The following is a 24,224-nucleotide window of genomic DNA, read 5'->3' as shown; positions in this document are numbered from 1 at the left end:
TGTCAAGTGGCCATTGCATTTTCCCCCCTTGTTGATTAAGCCACAAAGCTTAAGTACAATTGTTACAATATTGTGTGTGTGTGCACGCGCGTGTGTGCGTGTGCATGAAACAGACCTACAATTGGTCTGAAATTATGAATTCCACTAATGGTTATTTAAAGATCTGTTGATTCTGACAAAAACCCATATTAGCTGTCAGGAAAACAGACACTACCCAAGATCTTCAACAGGAATGAAGGTAGTAAATGCTTCTGATACACAGTACATTACAATGTTCATGCAGAAATGTTGAGCAAAGTAAAGTGAACAGAGCATCTACAATAACAAGGCAAATACCTGTGTCTTAATGTCCATGCATACTGTGTACAGTAACTGCATAAAGGAAGCACTATGTAGTTACTCTCTTAACCCTATTGTCTAAGTAACATTGGATAGCTCATTGACCCAAATCATCTTTGGATGATTGCCTTCCTTTAAAATCATCTCAGTTTTTTATCTAATGTTCTTAAATGTTGGTGGATAATGTGAAGTTCAGTAAGATTATGTGATTGAGCACTGTTGAGTTAATTTGTCAGCTTAGTTGTGAATATCATAATGTAACATACTTTCTGATTTTATATATAACCCTAAACCAGAAAAAAGTTGGGACAGTATGGAAAATGAAAAACAAACAAACAAACAAACAAACAAAGTGATTTCTAAATTTACTTTGACTTGTATTTCATTGCAGACAATATGAACTCAGAATTTTTCATGTTTTGTCTGGTCAACTTCATTTCATTTGTTAATATACATCTATTCATGTGTTTGAGGAGTACAACACATTCCAAAAAAAGTTGGGGCAGGGGCGATTTTGGGGGTAGTAATGTGATAAAACAAATAATAATGATGTGATTTGAAACAGGTGATGTCAACAGGTGATTGTAATCATGATTTGGTACAAAATCAGTATCCAGGAAAGGCCTAGTCTTTTACCGTAGGAGCAAAGATGGACTGAGGATCTCCATTTTGCCAACAGTGCGTGAGAAAATTATTGAAATGTTTAAAAACAATGTTCCTCAAAGAAGGGATTTGGATATTTCACCATCTATGCTGCAGAGTATCATGAAACAATTCAAGTAATCTGAAGGAATTTTCTTGTGTAAAGGGCAAGGGCACAAGCCTAATCTGAACATCTGTGACCTACGATCCCTCAGACAGCACTGCATCAAGAACCATCATTCATCTGTAGCTGATATAACCACATGAGCTCAGGATTATTTTGGCAAACCTTTGTCAAGCACTACAATATGGAGTTTCATGCACAAATATCAGTTAAAATTTACTGTGCAAAACGAAGCCTTATTTTAACTGTGTCCAGAAGCACCATTAAATTCTCTGGGCTCTGAGGCATCTGGGATGGACCATCACACAGTGGAAATGTATATTATGGTCAGACAAATCAGTATCCCAGGCCTTTTTTGGAAGAAATGGACGCTGTGTGCTTCGGACAAAAGATGAAAAGGATCATTCAGACTGTTACCAGAAACAAGTCCAAAAGTCAGGGTCTGTCATGGTATGGGGTTGTGTCAGTGCCCCTAGCAAAGGTAACTTACATTTTTGTGATGTCAACATTAATGCAGAAACGTATACTGAGTTTTGGAATAATATATGCTGCCTTCAACACGACATAATTTCCAGGGAAATTTCAACAAGACAATGCAAAACGGCATTCTGCACACATTACAAAGGCATGGCTGTGGAAGAAGAGGGTGCCTGTCCACTCTGTCCCCCATAGTGAGCGTGTGGTGAATTTTGAAATGAAAAATATGACAATGACGACCCTGTACTGTTGCACACCTTAATATCTGTTTGCAGGAAGAATGGGACAAAATTACACCTGGAACATTTCATCACATGATGTCTTCAGTCCCTAAGCATATTTTTAGTGCTGTGAGAAGGAATGGCAAAATTAGAAAGTGGTAAATGCTTTATCATCCCAACTTACTTTCTTTTTTTTTTTAGATGTGTTGCAAGAATAGAAATTGATGCATTTATTTTGAAAAAATAAAATAGAATAAAATTAATGAGGTAAAACATCAAATAATGTGCTATTTTATTGTTTTGAATGAAATACCGGTCAAATCTTTTTTTTTTTTTTACAAATCATTGTTTTCAGTTTTAATTTCAATTTCAACATACCATCCCAACATTTTCTGATGCTGGGTTATAATCTGGTTATTGTGGATTCCTTGTTTAATGAATTTAAAAGATAACTTTTGAAATCTTTCATCTGACTTATTATTATACAGTATTAGACCATTATATTACAACCCCGATTCCAAAAAAGTTGGGACAAAGTACAAATTGTAAATAAAAACAGAATGCAATAATTTACAAATCTCAGAAACTGATATTGTATTCACAATAGAACATAGACAACATATCAAATGTCGAAAGTGAGACATTTTGAAATTTCATGCCAAATATTGGCTCATTTGAAATTTCATGACAGCAACACATCTCAAAAAAGTTGGGACAAGGGCAATAAGAGGCTGGAAAAGTTAAAGGTACAAAAAAGGAACAGCTGGAGGACCAAATTGCAACTCATTAGGTCAATTGGCAATAGGTCATTAACATGACTGGGTATAAAAAGAGCATCTTGGAGTGGCAGCGGCTCTCAGAAGTAATGATGGGAAGAGGATCACCAATCGCCCTAATTCTGCACCCACAAATAGTGGAGCAATATCAGAAAGGAGTTCGACAGGGTAAAATTGCAAAGAGTTTGAACATATCATCATCTACAGTGCATAATATCATCAAAAGATTCAGAGAATCTGGAAGAATCTCTGTGCGTAAGGGTCAAGGCCGGAAAACCATACTGGGTGCCCGTGATCTTCGGGCCCTTAGATGGCACTGCATCACATACAGGCATGCTTCTGTATTGGAAATCACAAAATGGGCTCAGGAATATTTCCAGAGAACATTATCTGCGAACACAATTCACCGTGCCATCCGCTGTCGCCAGCTAAAACTCTATAGTTCAAAGAAGAAGCCGTATCTAAACACGATCCAGAAGCGCAGACGTCTTCTCTGGGCCAAGGCTCATTTAAAATGGACTGTGGCAAAGTGGAAAACTGTTCTGTGGTCAGACGAATCAAAATTTGAAGTTCTTTATGGAAATCAGGGACGCCGTGTCATTAGGACTAAAGAGGAGAAGGACGACCCGAGTTGTTATCAGCGCTCAGTTCAGAAGCCTGCATCTCTGATGGTATGGGGTTGCATTAGTGCATGTGGCATGGGCAGCTTACACATCTGGAAAGACACCATCAATGCTGAAAGGTATATCCAGGTTCTAGAGCAACATATGCTCCCATCCAGACGACGTCTCTTTCAGGGAAGACCTTGCATTTTCCAACATGACAATGCCAAACCACATACTGCATCAATTACAGCATCATGGCTGCGTAGAAGAAGGGTCCGGGTACTGAACTGGCCAGCCTGCAGTCCAGATCTTTCACCCATAGAAAACATTTGGCGCATCATAAAACGGAAGATACGACAAAAAAGACCTAAGACAGTTGAGCAACTAGAATCCTACATTAGACAAGAATGGGTTAACATTCCTATCCCTAAACTTGAGCAACTTGTCTCCTCAGTCCCCAGACGTTTACAGACTGTTGTAAAGAGAAAAGGGGATGTCTCACAGTGGGAAACATGGCCTTGTCCCAGCTTTTTTGAGATGTGTTGTTGTCATGAAATTTAAAATCACCTAATTTTTCTCTTTAAATGATACATTTTCTCAGTTTAAACATTTGATATGTCATCTATGTTCTATTCTGAATAAAATATGGAATTTTGAAACTTCCACATCATTGCATTCCGTTTTTATTTACAGTTTGTACTTTGTCCCAACTTTTTTGGAATCGGGGTTGTATCACAGTGGCTAATGATGAGGTATCTACCAGTCATACTTTTCCTGACTCTTTTCCTGACACTTTTAGTAAAAAGAAATTAACTGTTGATTTGACTTAAAGCATATGACAGGCAGAATTCAACCAAAACATAAAATAGTATCAACATATTACAATATCTTCCTATTCAGGGTATAATGTATCAAACTGCAAAAATTTGATTACGTACCGTATATCATTGAAACACGATCCACTTTGTGGGACTCAGCATTCTATTACTTATGCATCTACTGTAATTGCACTGTTTGGACACCAGAGGTACCAATATGTGCAACCCACCCACCCATCCATCCATTATCTGTAACCACTTATCCTGTACAGGGTTGCAGGCAAGCTGGAGTCTATCCCAGCTGACTATGGGCGAGAGGCGGGGTACACCCTGGACAAGTCACCAGGTCATCACAGGGCTGACACATAGAGACAAACAACTATTCACATTCACACCTACGGTCAATTTAGAGCCACCAATTAGCCTCACCTGCATGTCTTTGGGGGAAACCGGAGCACCCAGAGGAAACCCACGCAGACACGAAAAGAACATGCAAACTCCACACAGAAAGGCCCTTGTCAGCTGCTGGGCTCAAACCCAGGACCTTCTTGCTGTGAGGCAACAGTGCTAACCACTACACCGCTGTGCCGCCCTCTGTGTAACCCATTGAGTTAAAATATACACAGAGCATTCTGGGCCTGATGGCTCCAGATCACCAGTCCCACACTACTATTATCTGCAGTGCCCAAGAAAGAGGCCGTAGACTCTGGGCATTTTAGCTAACTTTGGAGCTCTGTTTCTAGCTCATGGGGAAGCCATGGCCTAATGGTTACAGAAGCAGCTTTGGGACCAAAAGGTCACCAGTTTGATTCCCTGGACCAGCAGAAATGGCTGAAGTGCCCTTGAGCATGGCACCTAACCCTCAACAGCTCCCCAGGCTGCTCTGGGTATGTTGTATGTCGCTCTGGATAAGAGCATCTGCTAAAAAAAAAAAATGCCTGTAATGTAATGATGCCTCAGGCAGAGCTCAGAGAATGTGTTTATTCAGCCAAATTTTGGGGGAGAATTTATCCACCCATCCATCCATCCATTATCTGTAGCCACTTATCCTGTGCAAGCTGGAGCCTATCCCAGCTGACTATGGGCGAGAGGTGGGGTACACCCTGGACAAGTGGGGAGAATTTATAAATATGTTTATTTATTTTAAGATATGGTAAACCTTTAGTACATTTTGTCTGCAAGAGTTCATAGCATTGTTATTTAAATAGTTTTATGCAGAAAAAAACACATCATTTTGTGTTGTTTATGATTCAGAAAGTAAGTCTTTTCAGTCATAGTTTTTCTTCATTAAATTTGTTTGCCATGGAGCCAGTATCATGAATTGATCCAAATTGTAGACCAGAGTGTACTGGTACACCCCATTCCTATATTTGCCTCCAAGCTTCCCAGCCATATGTGATCTCAGATTAAAATTAGAAAAAGTGTTATCTAACAGGAGGACAGAGGATAGGAAGGAGCAGTAGCCTAGCCTAGCCTAACAATAAGCAATACCGGACAATGTGCAATATAATATGCAATATAAAATGCAATACCTTTCCTGCTTACACACACACACACACACACACACACACACACACACACACACACTTACTTACCCTAACCCCACTTCTCCCCCCTTTCCCCCTCCCCCACTTCCCCATATCTTATTCTTTTATATTTGTATATGTAAATACTTAATTTATTTTAATTTATCTAGAAGTTTTTCTCTATTTCTTTTCTCTGTTTATCTATCATGATGCTGCTGGAATCTTAATTTCCCTGAGGGAACCCTCCCAAAGGGATCAGTAAAGTTTTATCTAATCTAATCAAAACTGCATTCTATGTTTCCCCATATAATAAGAAATATGCACGTTGTTTTTGCACTGATGTTTTTAACAGCAACACTAAGCTAAGTTTTATGGGCTGTGACACCACACAGCAGTCCATCAATGTCCAAATCACACCATGTTTCTTGTTTTTCATGCTAGAAACAGATGCGCTATTGTCTCATCTCATCTCATTATCTTTAGCCACTTTATCCTGTTCTACAGGGTCGCAGGCAAGCTGGAGCCTATCCCAGCTGACTACAGGCGAAAGGCGGGGTACACCCTGGACAAGTCGCCAGGTCATCACAGGGCTGACACATAGACACAGACAACCATTCACACTCACATTCACACCTACGGTCAATTTAGAGTCACCAGTTAACCTAACCTGCATGTCTTCGGACTGTGGGGGAAACCGGAGCACCTGGAGGAAACCCACGCGGACACGGGGAGAACATGCAAACTCCACACAGAAAGACCCAGACCTTCTTGCTGTGAGGCGACAGCGCTAACCACTACACCACCGTGCCGCCCATGTGCTATTGTATTGCAGATTTTCTCTCTTTCCTTTTTTTTGGAATTTTTGTATTATATTTGAATTAACCTTCACAATATGCACCACCTGTAATCTCATCCAACCTTGATACTTTGGACTGTATGTTGCTTTGTGTTTAATCATGTTGGTTTCTATCTTACAAATGGATGATGTGGTCAGTTTATGTGGACCCTCAGTAAGTGTAGGCTTACTTATAGAGATGGGTTTCAGATGGATCTTTTCTGCTTAGCATCCTGTGGCTCTACTCTGAGGGGCTGACTGACAGGTGGAAAGATGTGAAAACAAAAATCTAGTCGACCTGGAGGTCATTTTCTCATAGAATCAGTGCAGTAGTGAGAATGTGTAATAGCTGAAGGGAAGAGAAGTCATTGTTTCTCTCTTTTATTTGATTTTTTCTAGTATTGTTTTTAAATATGAAAATGTACATACATGTCCATTCAGATCATGTAACACTTTTGAAGTTGAATTTTCTATAAAATAAAGCAACTCATTATGTCTCAAGGTTTCTGTTGATATGTTAGTACTGTCATCCCAAGTGGAACTTTCACCTTTTGTGCCAAAAATATACAGTCAAAAGTTTGCACAAATCTTCTAATTCAATGTTTTTTCTTTATTTTTATTGACTGAAATATACTCCATGTAAAATTACTGATGGATGTCATTTCTCTTTACGTAGTTGAGTGGTTCTTGACATAATATGGATTAGTATGGTTGTGGAATAGAACTAGTTATTGTATTTTTATTATATACTGTTTACTGTTTGATCTGAAACACAATAAGAAGGCAAGAAATTGCACTAATTAACTTTTGATGAGGCACATGTGTTAATTGAAAAGCATTCCAGGTGACTACCTCATGAAGTTGGTTAAGAGAATGCCAGTAGCATGCAAAGTGTCATCAAGGTAAACACTGGCTACTCTGAAGAATCTAAAATGCAAAACATATTTTGTTTACCATACCTGTCCATCCATTATCAATAACCACTTATCCTGTGCAGGGTTGTGGGCAAGCTGGAGCCTATCCCAGCTGACTATGGGCAAGAGGCAGGGTACACCCTGGACAAGTCACCAGATCATCATAGGCCTGACACATAGAGACAAACGACCATTTACACTCAGTCAATTTAGAGCCAACAATTAGCCCAACCTGCATGTCTTTGGACTGTGGGGAAACCGGAGCACCAGGAGGAAACCCACGCAGAACATGCAAACTCCACACAGAAAGGCCCCCATCAGCCACTGGGCTTGAACCCAGGACCTTCTTGCTGTGAGGCAACAGTGCTAACCACTACACCACTCTACCATACATGTTCCATGTGTTATTTCATAGTTTTGATGTCTTCAGTATTGTTCTACAATATAGAAAATGGTCAAAATACAGAAAAATCTATGAATAAATAGGTGTGTTCAAAATTTTCACTAGTACTGTACATATGAATGGAAAGATTAAGTCCTAAACATGTGGCTACATACCTGATTTAGAAATTACTTTTTCTCATGGAAATGTACTGTAGTTGCATACATTTTAACCTGATTAAAAACTTCATAAAGGTTAAAGAGCAACTCCAGCAGCACTTTTTTCCTGTTGTCTGTTCACTGTGTTCAAATTCCACCTGTGTCACCAGTGTAAGGTTTTATTCCTTTGTAAGGATAAATAATTGTAAGTATTTATTCTTGACCAAGAAGGCAGTAATTTATTTTGTGACAAAATTGTAAGGATTTATTCTGTTCAGTTAAAATGACCTTCTGTCTCAGCTAGACATTGTTTAAAAATTCCATTCTGTCTGAACATTGCTATCATATCATCAGAACATTCTGCTTATTTTGATATGAAATGTGTATTATTAATCAGATTATTGTGTCTGAACAGCGCCAAGGTCTGCAATGATGTCAGACACACCCACACACATCCACAGCTGCATATCCAACGTGTATTTGGGATTAAAAGTTAGATTTAGGGCGGCACGGTGGTGTAGTGGTTAGCGCTGTCGCCTCACAGCAAGAAGGTCCTGGGTTCGAGCCCCGGGGCCGGCGAGGGCCTTTCTGTGCGGAGTTTGCATGTTCTCCCCGTGTCCGCGTGGGTTTCCTCCGGGTGCTCCGGTTTCCCCCACAGTCCAAAGACATGCAGGTTAGGTTAACTGGTGACTCTAAATTGACCGTAGGTGTGAATGTGAGTGTGAATGGTTGTCTATGTGTCAGCCCTGTGATGACCTGGCAACTTGTCCAGGGTGTACCCTGCCTTTCGCCCATAGTCAGCTGGGATAGGCTCCAGCTTGCCTGCGACCCTGTAGAAGGATAAAGCGGCTAGAGATAATGAGATGAGATGAGTTAGATTTAAAGCCATGATTTAAGTTAGTTTTATAGCTACACGTGATTTAGGATTGTTAGATTTAACCAGTCTCTTCAGTGTTGAATTTGAAATTGAAATGATTGAATGTTAGATTTAATGTTAGATTTAAAGCTGCATTAAGTGATTCATGTTAGTTTTATAGTTTTATAGATTTATATTAGCCTTATTGCTGCACAAGGTGTTAAGACTTTATGATTTTAATATTTTAGAGCTTACATATACTATAACAGTGATTTTAAACTATTCCTGTGTAACCTGACCTTCGTCCAGTGAAGACACTTCTTTGTTAGACTAAACATAGTCTTTGTTTAAAATTGTCATGATTGATCCAAGGTTTCACTCACATACACATGTATAAAACCCCTGTATACTTTCGTCTCAGGGGGGACTTGCGAATAAAGATTGTGAACTAAAGATTGTGGGGTTCCTTTCTTTTTTCTGTGACTCACCCCCAGACGTCTGGGTGACACGAGGGGACTGATCTCGAGATGGTGAGGGCCAGAGGTGAAGAAACCTTTACAACCAGCTACTGGCTGGCCTGGCCTAATCACAGACAAAATTAGTGAGTTCATTAGTTATAAAAGTGAGTTTATAAAGCTTGTTATGTTTGTGCCCTTTCCAAAGTGTAAGGGCACAAAGTCTTTGGCTGTTTGATATTCACATCTTTGTTTTGCCTCTGCCTGTGTTTCATGGCTAGGTGACTGAAAACTGTTTAAAAAAAATGAATAAAGTGTTAAGGCTGTTGCCACTTTATGCTCATTTTCAATCCTTTCACTGTGCTGATAAACCTCATTAGATTGTATGATAGCATATGTTTATAATAATCTTATGGTCCAGTAGAGACAGTTTGACCAATATATTTACTTACTCATGGTGAGAAAGAGCAGAAATGAAGCTCCAGTCTCCAAAGAATGAATAACATTGTGATTATTGTGAACTGATGTTAAGTTTTCTTATCCATTTTGCCATTGGATTGACACTAAAATGAGATACCAAAAACATGTTTGATTACTGATACAATATGTCTGACTTAATTCTTCTCTAAACTTGGATAAATTTAAAAAGGCTGTATGATGTATGATTGTCATGTGATCTTGACAGTTCCAAGACTGTAGAACTTATTACAATGTTTGAGCATTTTGTATAATATGGAAGCAATGTAGAGCCATGCAAAACAAATGAAAATAGTGGAAATTATGTCAAGATCATGTATCAGACACCTAGTTTGCATATCCAGAAAGCCATTTTCTCCCAATTTTGGTGAAAATGACCTGAAAATGTCACAATAGTGTGAACTAAAAAGGATGGCCTGTGCAATAAGCTAAATAAAGTGAACTGCTCAATTTCTGGAAGGATTAATTTTATTGTTTCTTCAAAACTTCAGCTAATGTGTTCAGTGGAGTTTTACTCAACAATCAGTGCCAGTCATGTTCAGAAAACAAGTAACCCAAAAGAAAAATAGCCTTAAGAAGAATGTACTGTTATGTTTTCATCCTGTATTTGTATTACAGCAAATACTCCTGTTGTCTATGCTGCACTAACAGAGTAGAAACACCCACGTAAATGTATATTTTTAGAGTTCAGTTAGTTATTGGATGTTTACTGGTGGCCTATAAATGAGAAACTAGATTAGTTGGGATTTTCAAATCCTGTTTTCCTGTGACCTCTCATTAGAGCTGTGTTTGTGTCAAACAGCCTAGTGAGAACCATCCAGAAAGTGGACTGACAAAAAGCGCAACAATCCTGGAAAAGATCCTTGACTGGCAATCCCGTCTGTTACGGTATGGAGTGGTGCCATCATTACTTTTGAATCTGCTCAGTGGTTTCTCCCAATTCTTGCAAGTTTTCATCTTGGAGCAGAAATCCCACTGTGCTTTGAGAGAGCAGACACAGTGGGGAGTTGATTCAAAGGTTGTGGGAAATTCTTTCTTTTTTTAGGACCAACACATTCATGATGTGGTAGCTGGAAAAGTGGGGATAGAAAGCAGGAAGCAGGAGAGCAAGGAATCCTGAGTGCTGTAGTCTCTCCTCATGGGCTAACATAATCACTGGTCCAGAGGGAGCCAGTGAGAGAGAGAGACAGAGAGAGAGAACGAGAGAGACAGAGAACGACAGAGAATGACAGAGACAGAAGGAAAGGAGATGATACGCTCCAGAGCGGTGTGAAATTGGGCTTCTTCTGGCCTGAGCTCCTGATCTCTGATCTGTTCTCCCTCATTCCTGCCAAACAAGCCTAGACTAAATGCACCACGCTCCACTGCTCTAACACACACACATGAAAACACACACACATTCACAAATTCTCTCTCTCGCTCACACACACTATGCATAAAAAATCAAGTCACTAGAGAGTAGTAGTCAGAACACTGGTATTCAAGTGTACTCTAAGGACATAGCCAGAAAATTCAAAAATCTTTATATTTACTTATTCATTCCACACAAATTTTGAATCACACGATCACCCAAAACAACATATTGTCAGTGATTTACAAACATTCACTTTATGGTAACAATAGATAAGAGCAAGAATTTATACACAGGGATGGCAAGAATGGATGCGAGTACTGTACAAGAGAATAGAGAAGGAAGTACCTCTAATGTCTGAGCCTTGGGGTCTTTGGAGTTACAGAGCGAGTTGTTGATGCGGTGGTTGTTCCGCACACATTGCTGACTGGTGTTCTGAGGAAGAGGGAAGGTCTGTCGGATGAGAGTGAGACGTCCTATAGACTTCATCACCAACTCCTGCACATCCAGATCTGAGATCTCCTGGAGAGGGAAATCACACACAACATGCAAATGTGAACGAATTGGGTGATAATTAAAAAGAGAACAGACTTAAGCAATGTTGATACAACTTTTCAGTTAACTATAAGCCCTAATCCAAATCCAGATCTATCTGTAACCTGCTGGAGTACCTATGTCTGTTTCTCATAACAGATAACGTTATCCATGAAGGTACAAATAATGCTCCGGAGGTTTTGGAGTGATGATTAGTAATGGGAATGAGTTGTAAAATACTCTTTTTTTGGTGGCTGAACCTCAAAATATGTTTGGAGCATATTGGGACCATATTCACAGTCACTAAATGAAGTCAAAAAGTTCCATCAATATTTACTCATGCAAAGTGATGTATATTCAGAGACAGGTTATGCAGATACTTAAGTCGATTTTCTAGGCTCCCCATTTAGAATCAAATCACCTGCGTGGAATACACACCTCTGAAATTGCCAAATATTTCTTGAGTAGACACATCCAAGATGGGGGTTTTCAATTGCATTTAGATCACCACATTTAAACAAAAGCACTTGCTTTCAAGCATAAAACATTGAGGGAGTAAAAAATCCTGAAGAAGGAAATGGCGTTTTATGCTGTCAACCACCATATGACATAACAATTTATAAATGGAAAATAAAAAGACTAATACAATGAACAATGATACAGTGCCCTCCATGATTATTGGCACCCCTTGTAAAGATTAGTAAAAAAAAGAAAAAAAAGAAAAAAATGAAGCAAGAAGTTTCATTTCACACTGAAAAAGCCAACCTTTAATTGAAATACATTTATTCAGAGAAAAAAAAATCCTCATCAAGAAATAATTATTTTCAACAAAAACACATGTGCCACTATTATTGGTACCCCTGGATTTAATACTTTGTACAACCTCCCTTTGCCAGTAAAAGAGCACTGAGTCTCCTATAACATTTCATAAGGTTGGAGATACAGAGCAGGGCACTGGAGCCTATTCCTCTTTACACAATCTCTCCAGCTCACCCAGGGTCCTCGACCCTCTCTTGTGCTCTCTCCTCTTCAGCTCACCCCACAGGTTTTCAATGGTGTTCAGGTCAGGGGACTGAGATGGCCATGGCAGAAGCTTGATTCTGTGGTCAGCTAAACATGTTTGTGTTGATTTGGACATATGCTTCAGATCATTGTCCTGCTGGAAGAGCCAGTGATGACCCAGTTTTAGTTTCCTGGCAGAGGCAGCCAGATTTTAATTTAAAATGTCCTGGTAGTTCACAGAGTCCATGATACCATGTACCCTAACAAGGTTTCCAGGGTTTTTGGAGGAAAAACAGCACATCACAGAACTTCCACCATATTTACAGTTAGGATCAGGTTCTTCTCATTATAGCCATCCTACTTTTTATGCCGAACCCACCTTGAGTGTTTATTGCCAAAAAAGATCCATTTTTGTTACATCAGACCATAGAACATGGTTCCAGTCAAAGTTGTAGTAGCATTTTCCAAACTTCAGGCACTTACGTTTGTGGTTAACTGACAGAAAAGGCTTTTATTCTGGTATACCTTCCAAATAATCTGTTGGCATGGAGGTGGCATCTGATGGTGGTTTTGGAGACTTGGAAACCTCAAGATTTTACTTTTTCTTGTCATTCAAAAATGGTGATCCTTGGTGGGTTTTTTTTTTTTTTTTTTTGTGTGTGTGTGTGTGTGTGTGTGTGTGTGTGTTTGCCTCCCTTACCATCCTCCTCACTGTACGTGGGGGCAAAAGAAACTTGGGTCCAAGCAAGTTTGTAACAGTTCCAGTTGGTGTCCACTTTTTAATTGTCGCCCTCACAGTAAAAATTGACATTTTCAGGTGAGTAGCTTTTTTAAAAACCATTTCCTGACTTGGAGAACGAGAAGATGGCAAGCACTGAAATAAATAATAGTCTTGTATATTGCCAAAATTTCACATTTTGTAGACCTAGTTGTAATTATCATATTAAATCACTGCAAAATTGGTTTCATTAAACAATATGGCTTCCACTTTCATTATCTGGAAGCTTATAAAATACCACATCCTATTTTTTTTCAGGTCTGAGTAATAATGGGTGCAATTTCAGTATTAAATCCTCACTATATGCAATTAACTCAACCCTGAATACAGCACATTATCAGTGACAAAAACTGCATGTAAAAAAATCTGAAAAAATAAAACAAAATCTCAAGTGTAACCAGATGTTCGAAAAAATACCCACACAGTTAACTGAATACATGAAAAGAAAAGAGACTTTTTATTTTCTATATCTTTATTTGTTTCACATCAGCAACTTGTTAATTATTCTATTGCAATTAAATGCACCATTCAGTTCACATAACCACACGTAGTAGGGGTGCTTAGTCTCAGCAGCCAATCAGAAGCTACGTGGGTCACGCTCAGCTTTTTGCCATGGGAACGGAAAACAAGCACGTGCTTCTTCCGGTCTTTTCCAAGCTCAGCCGAGAAGCGAGGCAGCTGCATGCTGTGAGAAGAGAACAAAAACGGTAGAAAACGCGGAGATAACCTGTAAAAAGGGAGAATAAAGAGGGTCGGAACACATCCACTAGAGGCACGGAGCCGTGTGACTGAACGAAGGAGAAACGTTACGTCGGCTAATCGTTTACCCTTCGTCTGGAAAGCTGTTACGAAGCGTGATACCAGCGTGTTCCGCCTTGATATTCACAGAGCAACGGTCATGTTTTTTTAGTTGAGAGCAATTCGACTGTGGTCCAGGACAACCTTCTGGCTGAAACCGATGGCGAGCCAAGTTCCCTGAAGAAAGTCAAGCACCAGGATATACACGTACCCATTCATACTCTCATTGAACAGTTAGATTACAATACAAGGAACCTTGGAATTTGAACTGAATTGCAGTAACTCTGAAACAGAGCACCGGAAGAGAACGTTCCATTCCATTTTATTTTTAAGGGCCCAGGGACAATATTTTATTTTTCTAGTGTGCACACTACCTTTTATTTTTCTAATTGTTTGGGGTATTTTTGTACTTTGTAAACAATATAAGAGTGGCTACTCAACTTTCACTTCTGTGTCTGTCTCATTATTGTTGCTCAGCATTATGGCTCCTGTCGAATTTAGCATCTTCTGATACTGGTCCAGGTTTCATTACTATTCTAAGTCATTATTATATTGTAATTCACTTTTACATTGGTAAAATTGGTTACAGAAGCATAAAAAAAAGTGTGTGATGAAATAGTTATTTTGCCAATTAAATCTGCCAGAAAAACAGCCTTGGAAAAAAGAGAAAGAATCTTTGGCAGTCACTACCAAAAACTGCAATTTACACGATCGATTCACAATTCAGCAATTTACAATTCTGTGACAAAAGCATTTAGCCAATTAATGAAAGGTAGCACTTCTGACATTGTCTCACTTTCAGTTCAAGATAAATCCTTCAGCATAAAAGTTCTTGAGACCCAAAAGTCTCGCTATTCCCTCAACGATTCTCCCAGGTACACAACCACTCTGTCATACACCCACAGTGAACTATTTACTCTTCCAGCAAGGTCATTGTCCTCCTTTTGTCATTAGTCCGAGGTCACCCCATTCACACTCTCTTCATAACTGCTGCCAGAGACAAAGTAGACCATCTATTTATAATAGCAATTCATATTATAGATATTTCCCAGATGAGTGCTAATCTAAGAGAAGAAGGTGAGTCCAGTCATAAAGTAAGGAGAATAGAGCAAAAGGGAACACAAGCACTGTCTCATCCCTTAGGCAACCCAATGAGGAGTTTGCACTAATTTAATCCCAAAGCCATGTTTTTTTGATGTCATGTGGGCCAGAATGCATAGATCAAAGATGATGAGATGGGAACAGATGTGGCCAAACCACACCGTCTGACAAGTCTCACTTTGGGGAATTTGTCATTTTTACCTGTGACAGCTTAATTCCCAGTGACTGGCTTACATAATGCAAGTCATCTTCATAATGCTGCTGTGGTTCCACCCACGTAGAAGGGACCAACTTTTTTCCTGCACATAGGCCAAACAGTGCCTAATTCCACTCTTCTTGTGGTCAGAACACAAACCTTTATGCTCATCATTTTCAAAAATATTTTCACAAATATTAATTAACTTTTTTTATTAATTAAGAAAAATAATCACTATCAGGCAAGCACATAGTACCAAGGCTACATGAGCTCCACTAAATAGTTGACTCATACTTCAGAAACTTATTTGATGGCACTTTCGAGGACAGGCACACTCACATGAACTTGAAAATGTCATAGCCCAGTTACTGTTTTTTACCCCTAGCTGACAAATGCAAAAGGCTCTTGATGTTTAATTAGTGGAGCTAAATCAGAATGACACAAATAGAAGCCTACAGGGTTATGGCCTAGTTTAGAGGTAGAGTTTTGTTAATTTTTCCTACCCTTAGTTTTCTGTCAAGTCAGGCCAGGCATGAGTAATATAAGTCGTCATGGCACAGATAATTTAGAGCTCACAATGTGATATTGTTTTGGTGTCATGTGACTATATAAATTTATGGATTAGGATATTGGATATCATTTTTCCATGCCCTGAATGCTAGTTAACTGAACCATAGCAGATATCCACATGCTCATTCTGATTAAATGTTATAACCCCAAATCAGAAAAAGTTGGAAAATGCAAATAAAAAAAAAAGACAGAAGTGATTTCTAAATTTATTTGGACTTGTATTTCATTGCAGACAGTAGGAACCTGAGATTTTTCATGTTTTGTCTGGTCAGTTTCATTTCATCTCATCTCATTATCTGTAGCCGCTTTATCCTGTTCTACAGGGTCGCAGGCAAGCTGGAGCCTATCCCAGCTGACTACAGGCAAAAGGCGGGGTACACCCTGGACAAGTCGCCAGGTCATCACAGGGCTGACACATAGACACAGACAACCATTCACACTCACATTCACACCTACAGTCAATTTAGAGTCACCAGTTAACCTAACCTGCATGTCTTTGGGCTGTGGGGGAAACCGGAGCACCCGGAGGAAACCCACGCGAACACGGGGAGAACATGCAAACTCCGCACAGAAAGGCTTTCGCCGGCCACGGGGCTCGAATCCGGGCCTTCTTGCTGTGAGGCGACAGCGCCAACCACTACACCACCATGCTGCCCCCAGTTTCATTTAATTTGTTAATATACATCCATTCCTGTGTTTCAGGCCTGCAACACATTCCAAAAAAAGTTGGTATGGGGACAATTTATGGCTAATAATGAGGTAAAATAATTAAATAATGATGTGATTTGAAACAAGTGATGTCAACAGGTCAGGTTGATGACAATTTATTATTATATTATAATACAAAAGCAGTATCCAGGAATGGCCTAGGCTTTGAAGAGCAAAGATGGGCCAAGGATCTCCGGTTTGTCAACAAATGCGTGCGAAAATTATTGAAAGGTTTAAAAAAAAGTTTCTCAAAGTAAAATAGGAAGGGATTCGCATATTTCACCCTCTATGCTGCATATTATTATCATTATTAAATGTTTCAAGGAATCTGGAGGAACTTTGGTGTGTAAAGGGTAAGGGTGCAAGCCTATCAGCACAAACATTCTCTGCAGCAGTGACTCCCAAAGTTTCTTTTTTCTAATGTCTAATTTCAGAAAACATTTGCCTATAGAAATGTTTTCTTATTACAAATTAACTTGACCTATTGGGCCATTTCCCTTCACTTTGTTTATGGCCCATAGGCAAGGTGTATAATGATATGAGATTCAGACACAGAATATAAATGTGTACCTTTTGTATGATTGTATTTATAAATTGTCTGATAAGGTTGCACTCAAACCTCTCTGTAGTGTTGTAGTCAAGACCACCAAAACCGAGATGAAGTAATGATCAAGACCGAAGTGTATCAAGACCAAGACAGGACCAAAACTTTGAAGGGTTGAGATCAAGTCAAGACCAAGATCAAGGCAGGGCAAGATCGAGTAAAGACCAGGACCACACCAGAATGTGTGAAGGGGAGGGGTGTTAACAGGAAGAACAATTTCAAATTAGCAATGAATCATGTTATTGGTTGCATTTGAAGCAGGAAATTTAACATCCAATAATAGTAATGATCTCATCTCATCTCATTATCTCTAGCCGCTTTATCCTTCTACAGGGTCGCAGGCAAGCTGGAGCCTATCCCAGCTGACTGCGGGCGAAAGGCGGGGTACACCCTGGACAAGTCACCAGGTCATCACAGGGCTGACACATAGACACAGACAACCATTCACACTCACATTCACACCTACGGTCAATTTAGAGTCCCCAGTTAACCTAACCTGCATGTCTTTGGACTGTGGGGGAAACCGGAGCACCCGGAGGAAACCCACGCAGACATGGGGACAGGCCAAATATGTAAGAAAAAATAATAAAATACATTGTCATTAAACTGAAAGTTTTCAAGTCACTTTGAAAATCAGTGCAATTCAGCAGAGAGGGAAAAGATTAATTCTCAGTCTTAATGTCAGTCATTGGAATTGAGTATCTATAAAGTGTTGTGCTTATAGCAGTCACCTCATTATCATTACCTGGCCCTGAAGAGCTACAGTTGTGGTCAGAAGTTTACATACAGTGACATGAATGTCATTTTGGATATGAATGTCATGGCAATATTTAGGCTTTCAGTAATTTCTTTGAACTGTTCTTTTTCTGTGGCAGAATGTACAGCATACATCTTTAATAAAAAAAACACTAGAATTTGGTGCACAAGTTTTAATTTTCTTTGGGTTTTCTGAAATCAACACAGCACCAAAATTAGACATACAGGGTCAAAAATATACATACAGCACATCTAATATTTGGGTAAAATGTCTCTTTGCAAGATTCACCTTGACCAAACATTTTTGTTTACCATGAACAAGCTTCTGGCAGAATTCTGGTTGGATATTTCACGACTCTTCATGGTAGAATTGGTAGAGTTCAAGAGTACAAGTTCAAGACTTTTTTTTTTTTTCTTGGCATGGACTCGACTTATAAGCACGGTCCATATATTTTCAATAGGGTTGAAGTCAGGATTTGTTTCAAGCTTAATATTAGCCTACTTTAACCTCCACAACCAGCTCTGATGTGTGTTTGGGTTCATTGTCCTGTTGTAAGTCCCAAGTCATGTTCAAGTTTCTGATGGTTTATGCTGAAGAATTCTGAGGTAGCCCTCCTTCTTCATTACTTCATCCACTTTGTGCAATGAACCAGTTCCACTGGCAGCAAAACAGCCCCACAGCATGATGATCCTACCACCACCAGCTGGTACACTGTCCCTCTGTACACGGTGGTCACTGCGGCCAAACAACTCAATCTTTGTCTCATCTGACCATACAGCTATCCTCCAGAAGTCTTTTTTCTTTGTTCGTGTGGTCAGCTTCAAACTTTAGTTAAGCTTGAAGGTGTCAATTTTGGAGCAGGGGGTTATTTCTTGGATAGCAGCCTCTTAGTCCATGGTGATCTGAACTGTAGGCAGTGATCCATCAACATCTAGTTCATGGCAGGGCTGTGCCATGTGTAGGGATGGATTGCCATGCCCATAGCCATAGTAACTATTTATGAGTCATCTTCTCCTTTTCACTGTACAGCATTGAACACACCAATCCCTGTACTCGATGCCATGTTCTATCTCCACCCATTCTTCTGACTCCCTGTAATGGTATTGGATACAGAGATCATACCAGCTACCAAATACAGTGACGTCACGACTGTGCTTAAAACCCGCAGCGAAATCGAAATTCTCTCTCTGGCAGTGGATTCCACGTGTGAAAGAGAAGCCATTGCATCGGGGCTTCAGAAGGACCGAGAACAAAGAACGAGCTATTGATACCGAACCTTTAGCCAAAGTTCAATGTATTTGGCCTTCGCATAGTTGTAATAATAACTGAACTGGCTGGTTACTGCAGCCCACGCAGTATTTCAAAGAGAAAAGGCGACCGGATCCCTTTTCCCTTTCTCAATGTCGATGAACTATAAATAAGATTCCTTCCAGATCATCAGACGACCAACGGAACACCGAAGATCTTCAGCTGAGGAGCTGTAAAAGTGAAAGGAACACAACTGTTTTCTCCCTGGACCTGTGCTCTGCGCTGTCTTCAGATAACAGAAGGCTCACTTTCAATCACCAAGAAAGAGCGATCTCAAGTAAGGCTGGCATCTGGGCAATTGTTAGTCTTAGTTGTGACTAGTTAATGTGAAGAGTGTTGTTTATTTGAATTCATTAATGGTTTAAATGTACGCATTTTGATTCACATGAAAGCCGGTCTTAGACCACGTGTTGTTTGATTTACTTTGTTTACTATCTGTATTTAGTTAGATTGTGCATGCATTCTCTCTCTCTCTTTTTAACTCCCTCTGTCGTACTACACTTCTCAACATTGGGATTTCAGGAGTAGCTAAAGTAGAAGTTGGGTTTAAGGCCTAGCTGGACTAGTTTAAACTACAGATTCCTTTGTCTCTCTTTCGTGCGCTCTCCTTGTGTTGACCAGCCCCCTCTGGGCGCGGCCTGGCACAAGGCTCGTGCATTCCATTTGCATTCCATACACACACTCACACTCTTACACACACACCTACTCATACACACACACACACAAACACGTGATTTCCCTCTCACATTTTAATATCCACTCGCCCCTACACTGTAAACTTGCATATAGCTTATTACTTCTGATCACCATTCGTGCCTTAGTTATCATCATATACACTACTGATTATTACTTGTATACATTGTATCACCATGGGCGGCACGGTGGTGTAGTGGTTAGCGCTGTCGCCTCACAGCAAGAAGGTCCTGGGTTCGAGCCCTGGGGCTGGCGAGGGCCTTTCTGTGTGGAGTTTGCATGTTCTCCCCGTGTCCGCGTGGATTTCCTCCGGGTGCTCCGGTTTCCCCCACAGTCCAAAGACATGCAGGTTAGGTTAACTGGTGACTCTAAATTGACCGTGAATGTGAGTGTGAATGGTTGTCTGTGTCTATGTGTCAGCCCTGCGATGACCTGGTGACTTGTCCAGGGTGTACCCCGCCTTTCGCCCGTAGTCAGCTGGGATAGGCTCCAGCTTGCCTGCGACCCTGTAGAAGGATAAAGCGGCTAGAGATAATGAGATGAGATTGTATCACCATTTATATTGAATTATTCCTTGGCTGCTATTGTTGCTATATCTGATCAGTATTAGTTTGCTAATTCATGTCAGCTATCTCAGTAAATGGTATCTTTGGAATAAACTGTGTCCTGTCTATTGCTACAACATTCACTGAGTATCAACCTCTGCCAAACAAGTATTCTAAATTGCCTTCCCCCATTTGATTGTTATATGGATGTTATAGATCTAGAGTAAACGTATTGCATTAGAGCTACAATACTCAATAAACTATAGCAACATCACCAAGTTATTCCAGTGATTTTAACAGTTTAGCTATAAACTATTAGACACTTGAATTAATGATTAATTAATTTATGAGACTGATCTCTTTTTACATGAGACTGATTTGATAAGCCTATTGCACCTACATATTTTGGTGCCTTGTGTGAGGATTGGTATTGTTGGCTTCAGTGATTTTTGTAGCAATAATGGATAAATTTAGTGTTGAGCCATTCCAGGCCTCTACTCAGTAATAGGCTAGTCAAGTGGAATTGCCAAGGCTATACTAGAGTGTATTTTGGGCTAATTGCAGTGTAGTGATAGTGTTGTTTAACTAACAGTCTTGTGTGTCAGTCATACTGTGAACACAGCTAGTAGGGAGTAAGTGACTGTATCACCAATAGCCATTGGTAGAAACAAGTACGGTTGCCTTAGTTAGTTGGCATATTTTTGAGAGAGAGTGATAGTAAACAAGAGCCACAGGTTAGAAGCCTCACCTGTGCATTTTCTTATTTTTGCTGTTTGAGCACAGCCTGTCTGTCATCGCCTTGTAGCCACGACATTATCTTACATTAAAAGGGGTAGACTGAGAAATAGTGCCCACGTCACTAGCTCGTCAGGTATAGGTCCGTGCCCGAACCAGGCAGTCAGGATGAGCCCCCATAGTACCCCACATACGTCAGGAGGTGAGGAGGATAGCCTTCCTCCTCTGGAACTTATTCCCCTCTCTGACCTATTCTCTGATCTCCTCAAAATCTCTCCTAAGGAAAGGAAAGAACTTGGGCAATTAACCCAGGATGAGTGTCAGACAGAGATTGACAGCTTGATACAATACATGCAGAATCCCCAATGTGGTGTCATCACCATCCAAGAGGTGGTAGGCAAGTTATTTCTGCTCCATCACTAACGTACCCATTTGGAGCTGGAAACGCTCCGGGGGGAGAACAGAGAGCTGAGCACTAGCCGTGACCAGCTAGACGCAATGAATCAGACCCTGTGCAATGAACTCAAGCTTACCAATGATTTGCTAGAGGAGTGTGCCAATAGACTCCAGCTAGCTGAACAGTCTAGCAGGAAAGCTGCCAACGACTGGACCTAGGAAGAAAGTCGCAAAACATGCGCCAGGGCCCAAGCAGTGCTTCATGCACCATCCATGGAGGCAAAGGCAGAAACAGAGTCAGGAGCTGGAAGAGGGGCTGAGTCTGACACAGACTCCGAAGAGTTCTTGGTCGGTCGCCAAACGCCTCCCCTTTCCAAACCAAAGCGCCAGGTTGCTGCCCCCTCCTGCAATCCCGGTGGAGCGGAATCGTGCCCACCGGCACTCGAGGGGCCCCCAAAGCTCCTAACCATTAAAAGGGAGAAGAAGAATGAGAAGTCTTCGGTGGTAAACCCCACCTACAAACACTCTCTTCCTCCTCTTCTGATGAGTACCATGTGAGGTATCCCCCTCCATCAAACTCATCATCAAGTAGCTCAGAGAGCGAACCTCCCCAAAGGTCCAGGAGGACCCAAAGGAACCATTCCCCTGGCCTCTGTATGCGCCAGGTTGACTCCTTTCCAAAGGACATCGAGCGATTCAACCCCGACAGCCACAACTCCAACATTGAAGAGTACCTCAGGGAAGTGGAACATTGCCTCTCTGACCTGCCCCAGGCCACACCAGGGGAGAAATTGAAGCTTATCTGGAAGACAACCAGTAGAAGCGTTCATGTGTTCATTGAAACCCAGCTGACCTGTATCCGCGACAAGAACTCCAGACTCTGCAAGGTTCTGCGCGAAGAATACTCGACTTGCACAGATGAGATGTTGGCAACCATTAGCGCCATTCAAATTAAGCATAAACAAGCAGAACCCCCGTGAGAGTACTATAGGTGACTGAGGAACACCTACTTCCAAGGCAGAAAGGCACCAGGCCTGGAAGAAGACTGAGGTTTCAGATCCACGTTTCTGCACAACCTTCACCCATGTGTGAGCACTCACATTATGCTAACATGCCAACAACATGAGAAAACAATGCGGGAAATCAGACAGATGGCCCAGATGACATGGGAGACAGTTGTGTGCCCAACTGGCAAACTGGATGAGGATGTAAGGGTGCTCAACGTACAATCTCAGGGTAGCACACCGTTGGAATTGGAGGGCTGCAAAGTACTGTCAGAAGGGTCAACCAGAAAACCAACCACCCAAAACTGCTTCCCACAAAACCACCAGCAGGGCGGGTAGAAGAACCAGCGAAGCGAGCCCAGGAGAGATGTTGGTTATGGTACCCACAACCTGAGCAAGCCGGATGGCCGTCACCCACGAAGGGAACCGAGCCACCGGGAGAAGGGTAATCGACAACAAGATCGTTACCCCAATAAGCCGCAGAGAAATCATTTTGATAGGAGACCAAATGATTGGTCCAGTTATGGCCCCCAGCACGGGTGCAAAGAGACCAAACCCAAGGGCCAACTTAGGGCAGAAATAGAAATCTTGAAGAAGCTCATGGCTGATGTCAAGAAGCAGCTTGCTATATCATATAAAGGCTCCCCCAAGGATCCAGAGGGTCACCCAGAGAAGGGTGATAAGGCTCCTCCTCCCGTGTGACAAGGCTGGGATCCCTCCCTGCCTCCACCAAGGGTCTACTATGTGGGCTGGGAAGGAGACCCAAACACAGTGCTGGAAACTGAGGCTGGGCCTCCCGTTAGTCAGGTCTAGCACCCACAATACACCTCTTTTGCAGTTCTTAGGTGATCTGGTCCAGAAAGGTAATGCTAAGCGCATCTACACATCCGTGCTAGTCGAAGGTATTATAGACATCCAAGCCTTGTTAGACACTGGGTTGGAGATTAGCCTCGTGTGCACAGATGGAGATTAGCCTCGTGTGCACAGATACCTTTGCTGAGGTTGCCCAAGCGAGGTCTTCCTGTGTTAAGCCAGTCCGCACAGAGACTTGTGACATCGACCTCATCAGCTATACCTAGAACAAAGCACCAATCACAAAACGAGCATGGTTGGAGCTCACTTCTCAGGGGATGACACTGTCCCATCCAGTTTACATCTGTTCCTTTGACACCAAGCCATTACTCATTGGTCAGGATCTGCTGGACAGACTGACCCCACTCATAGACTGGTGGCATGGGCAGCTCTGAGCACAACTTGCCGCCCCATGACCTGCCAGTCCAGCCGGACGTAAACATGTCCTTTGTGACAGGATTGCCTCCCACCAGATGCAACAAAGCCCTCCTAGGGTCCAAGCTCCATCCTTGATCTCCGGTGTTCGGGTCTTGAGACACTGGGGACACCGAATCCTCATCCCTGTAGGCAGCCTGCATCCCCTGGTGGCCAACATTCTTTGGAGGACCATGAATCTTTTCTTTGTTCCTTTGGGAACTCAGAGCTAACACCATACTGCCCACTCATAAGGGGTGATGTCAAGGTCAG

The 24,224-nt window shown here is 41.2% G+C and overlaps 1 protein-coding gene across 1 annotated transcript in view; it reads right to left on the bottom strand.

Moving 5' to 3' along the window:
- The window catches only part of grid2 (glutamate receptor, ionotropic, delta 2), a 1,182,816-nt gene that overhangs the window by 372,138 nt on the left and 786,454 nt on the right, over positions 1–24,224 (bottom strand). The window contains exon 6 of the mRNA XM_060930811.1: positions 11,305–11,478. Coding sequence (XP_060786794.1) covers positions 11,305–11,478 — 174 coding nt within the window. The remainder of the gene's footprint in view (positions 1–11,304; positions 11,479–24,224) is intronic.

This window comes from Neoarius graeffei, chromosome 10 (assembly GCF_027579695.1).
Source record: "Neoarius graeffei isolate fNeoGra1 chromosome 10, fNeoGra1.pri, whole genome shotgun sequence".
NCBI lineage: Eukaryota > Metazoa > Chordata > Actinopteri > Siluriformes > Ariidae > Neoarius > Neoarius graeffei.
Note: the sequence above shows the minus strand (reverse complement) of the source record. Positions and strands in the feature narration are given on the sequence as shown.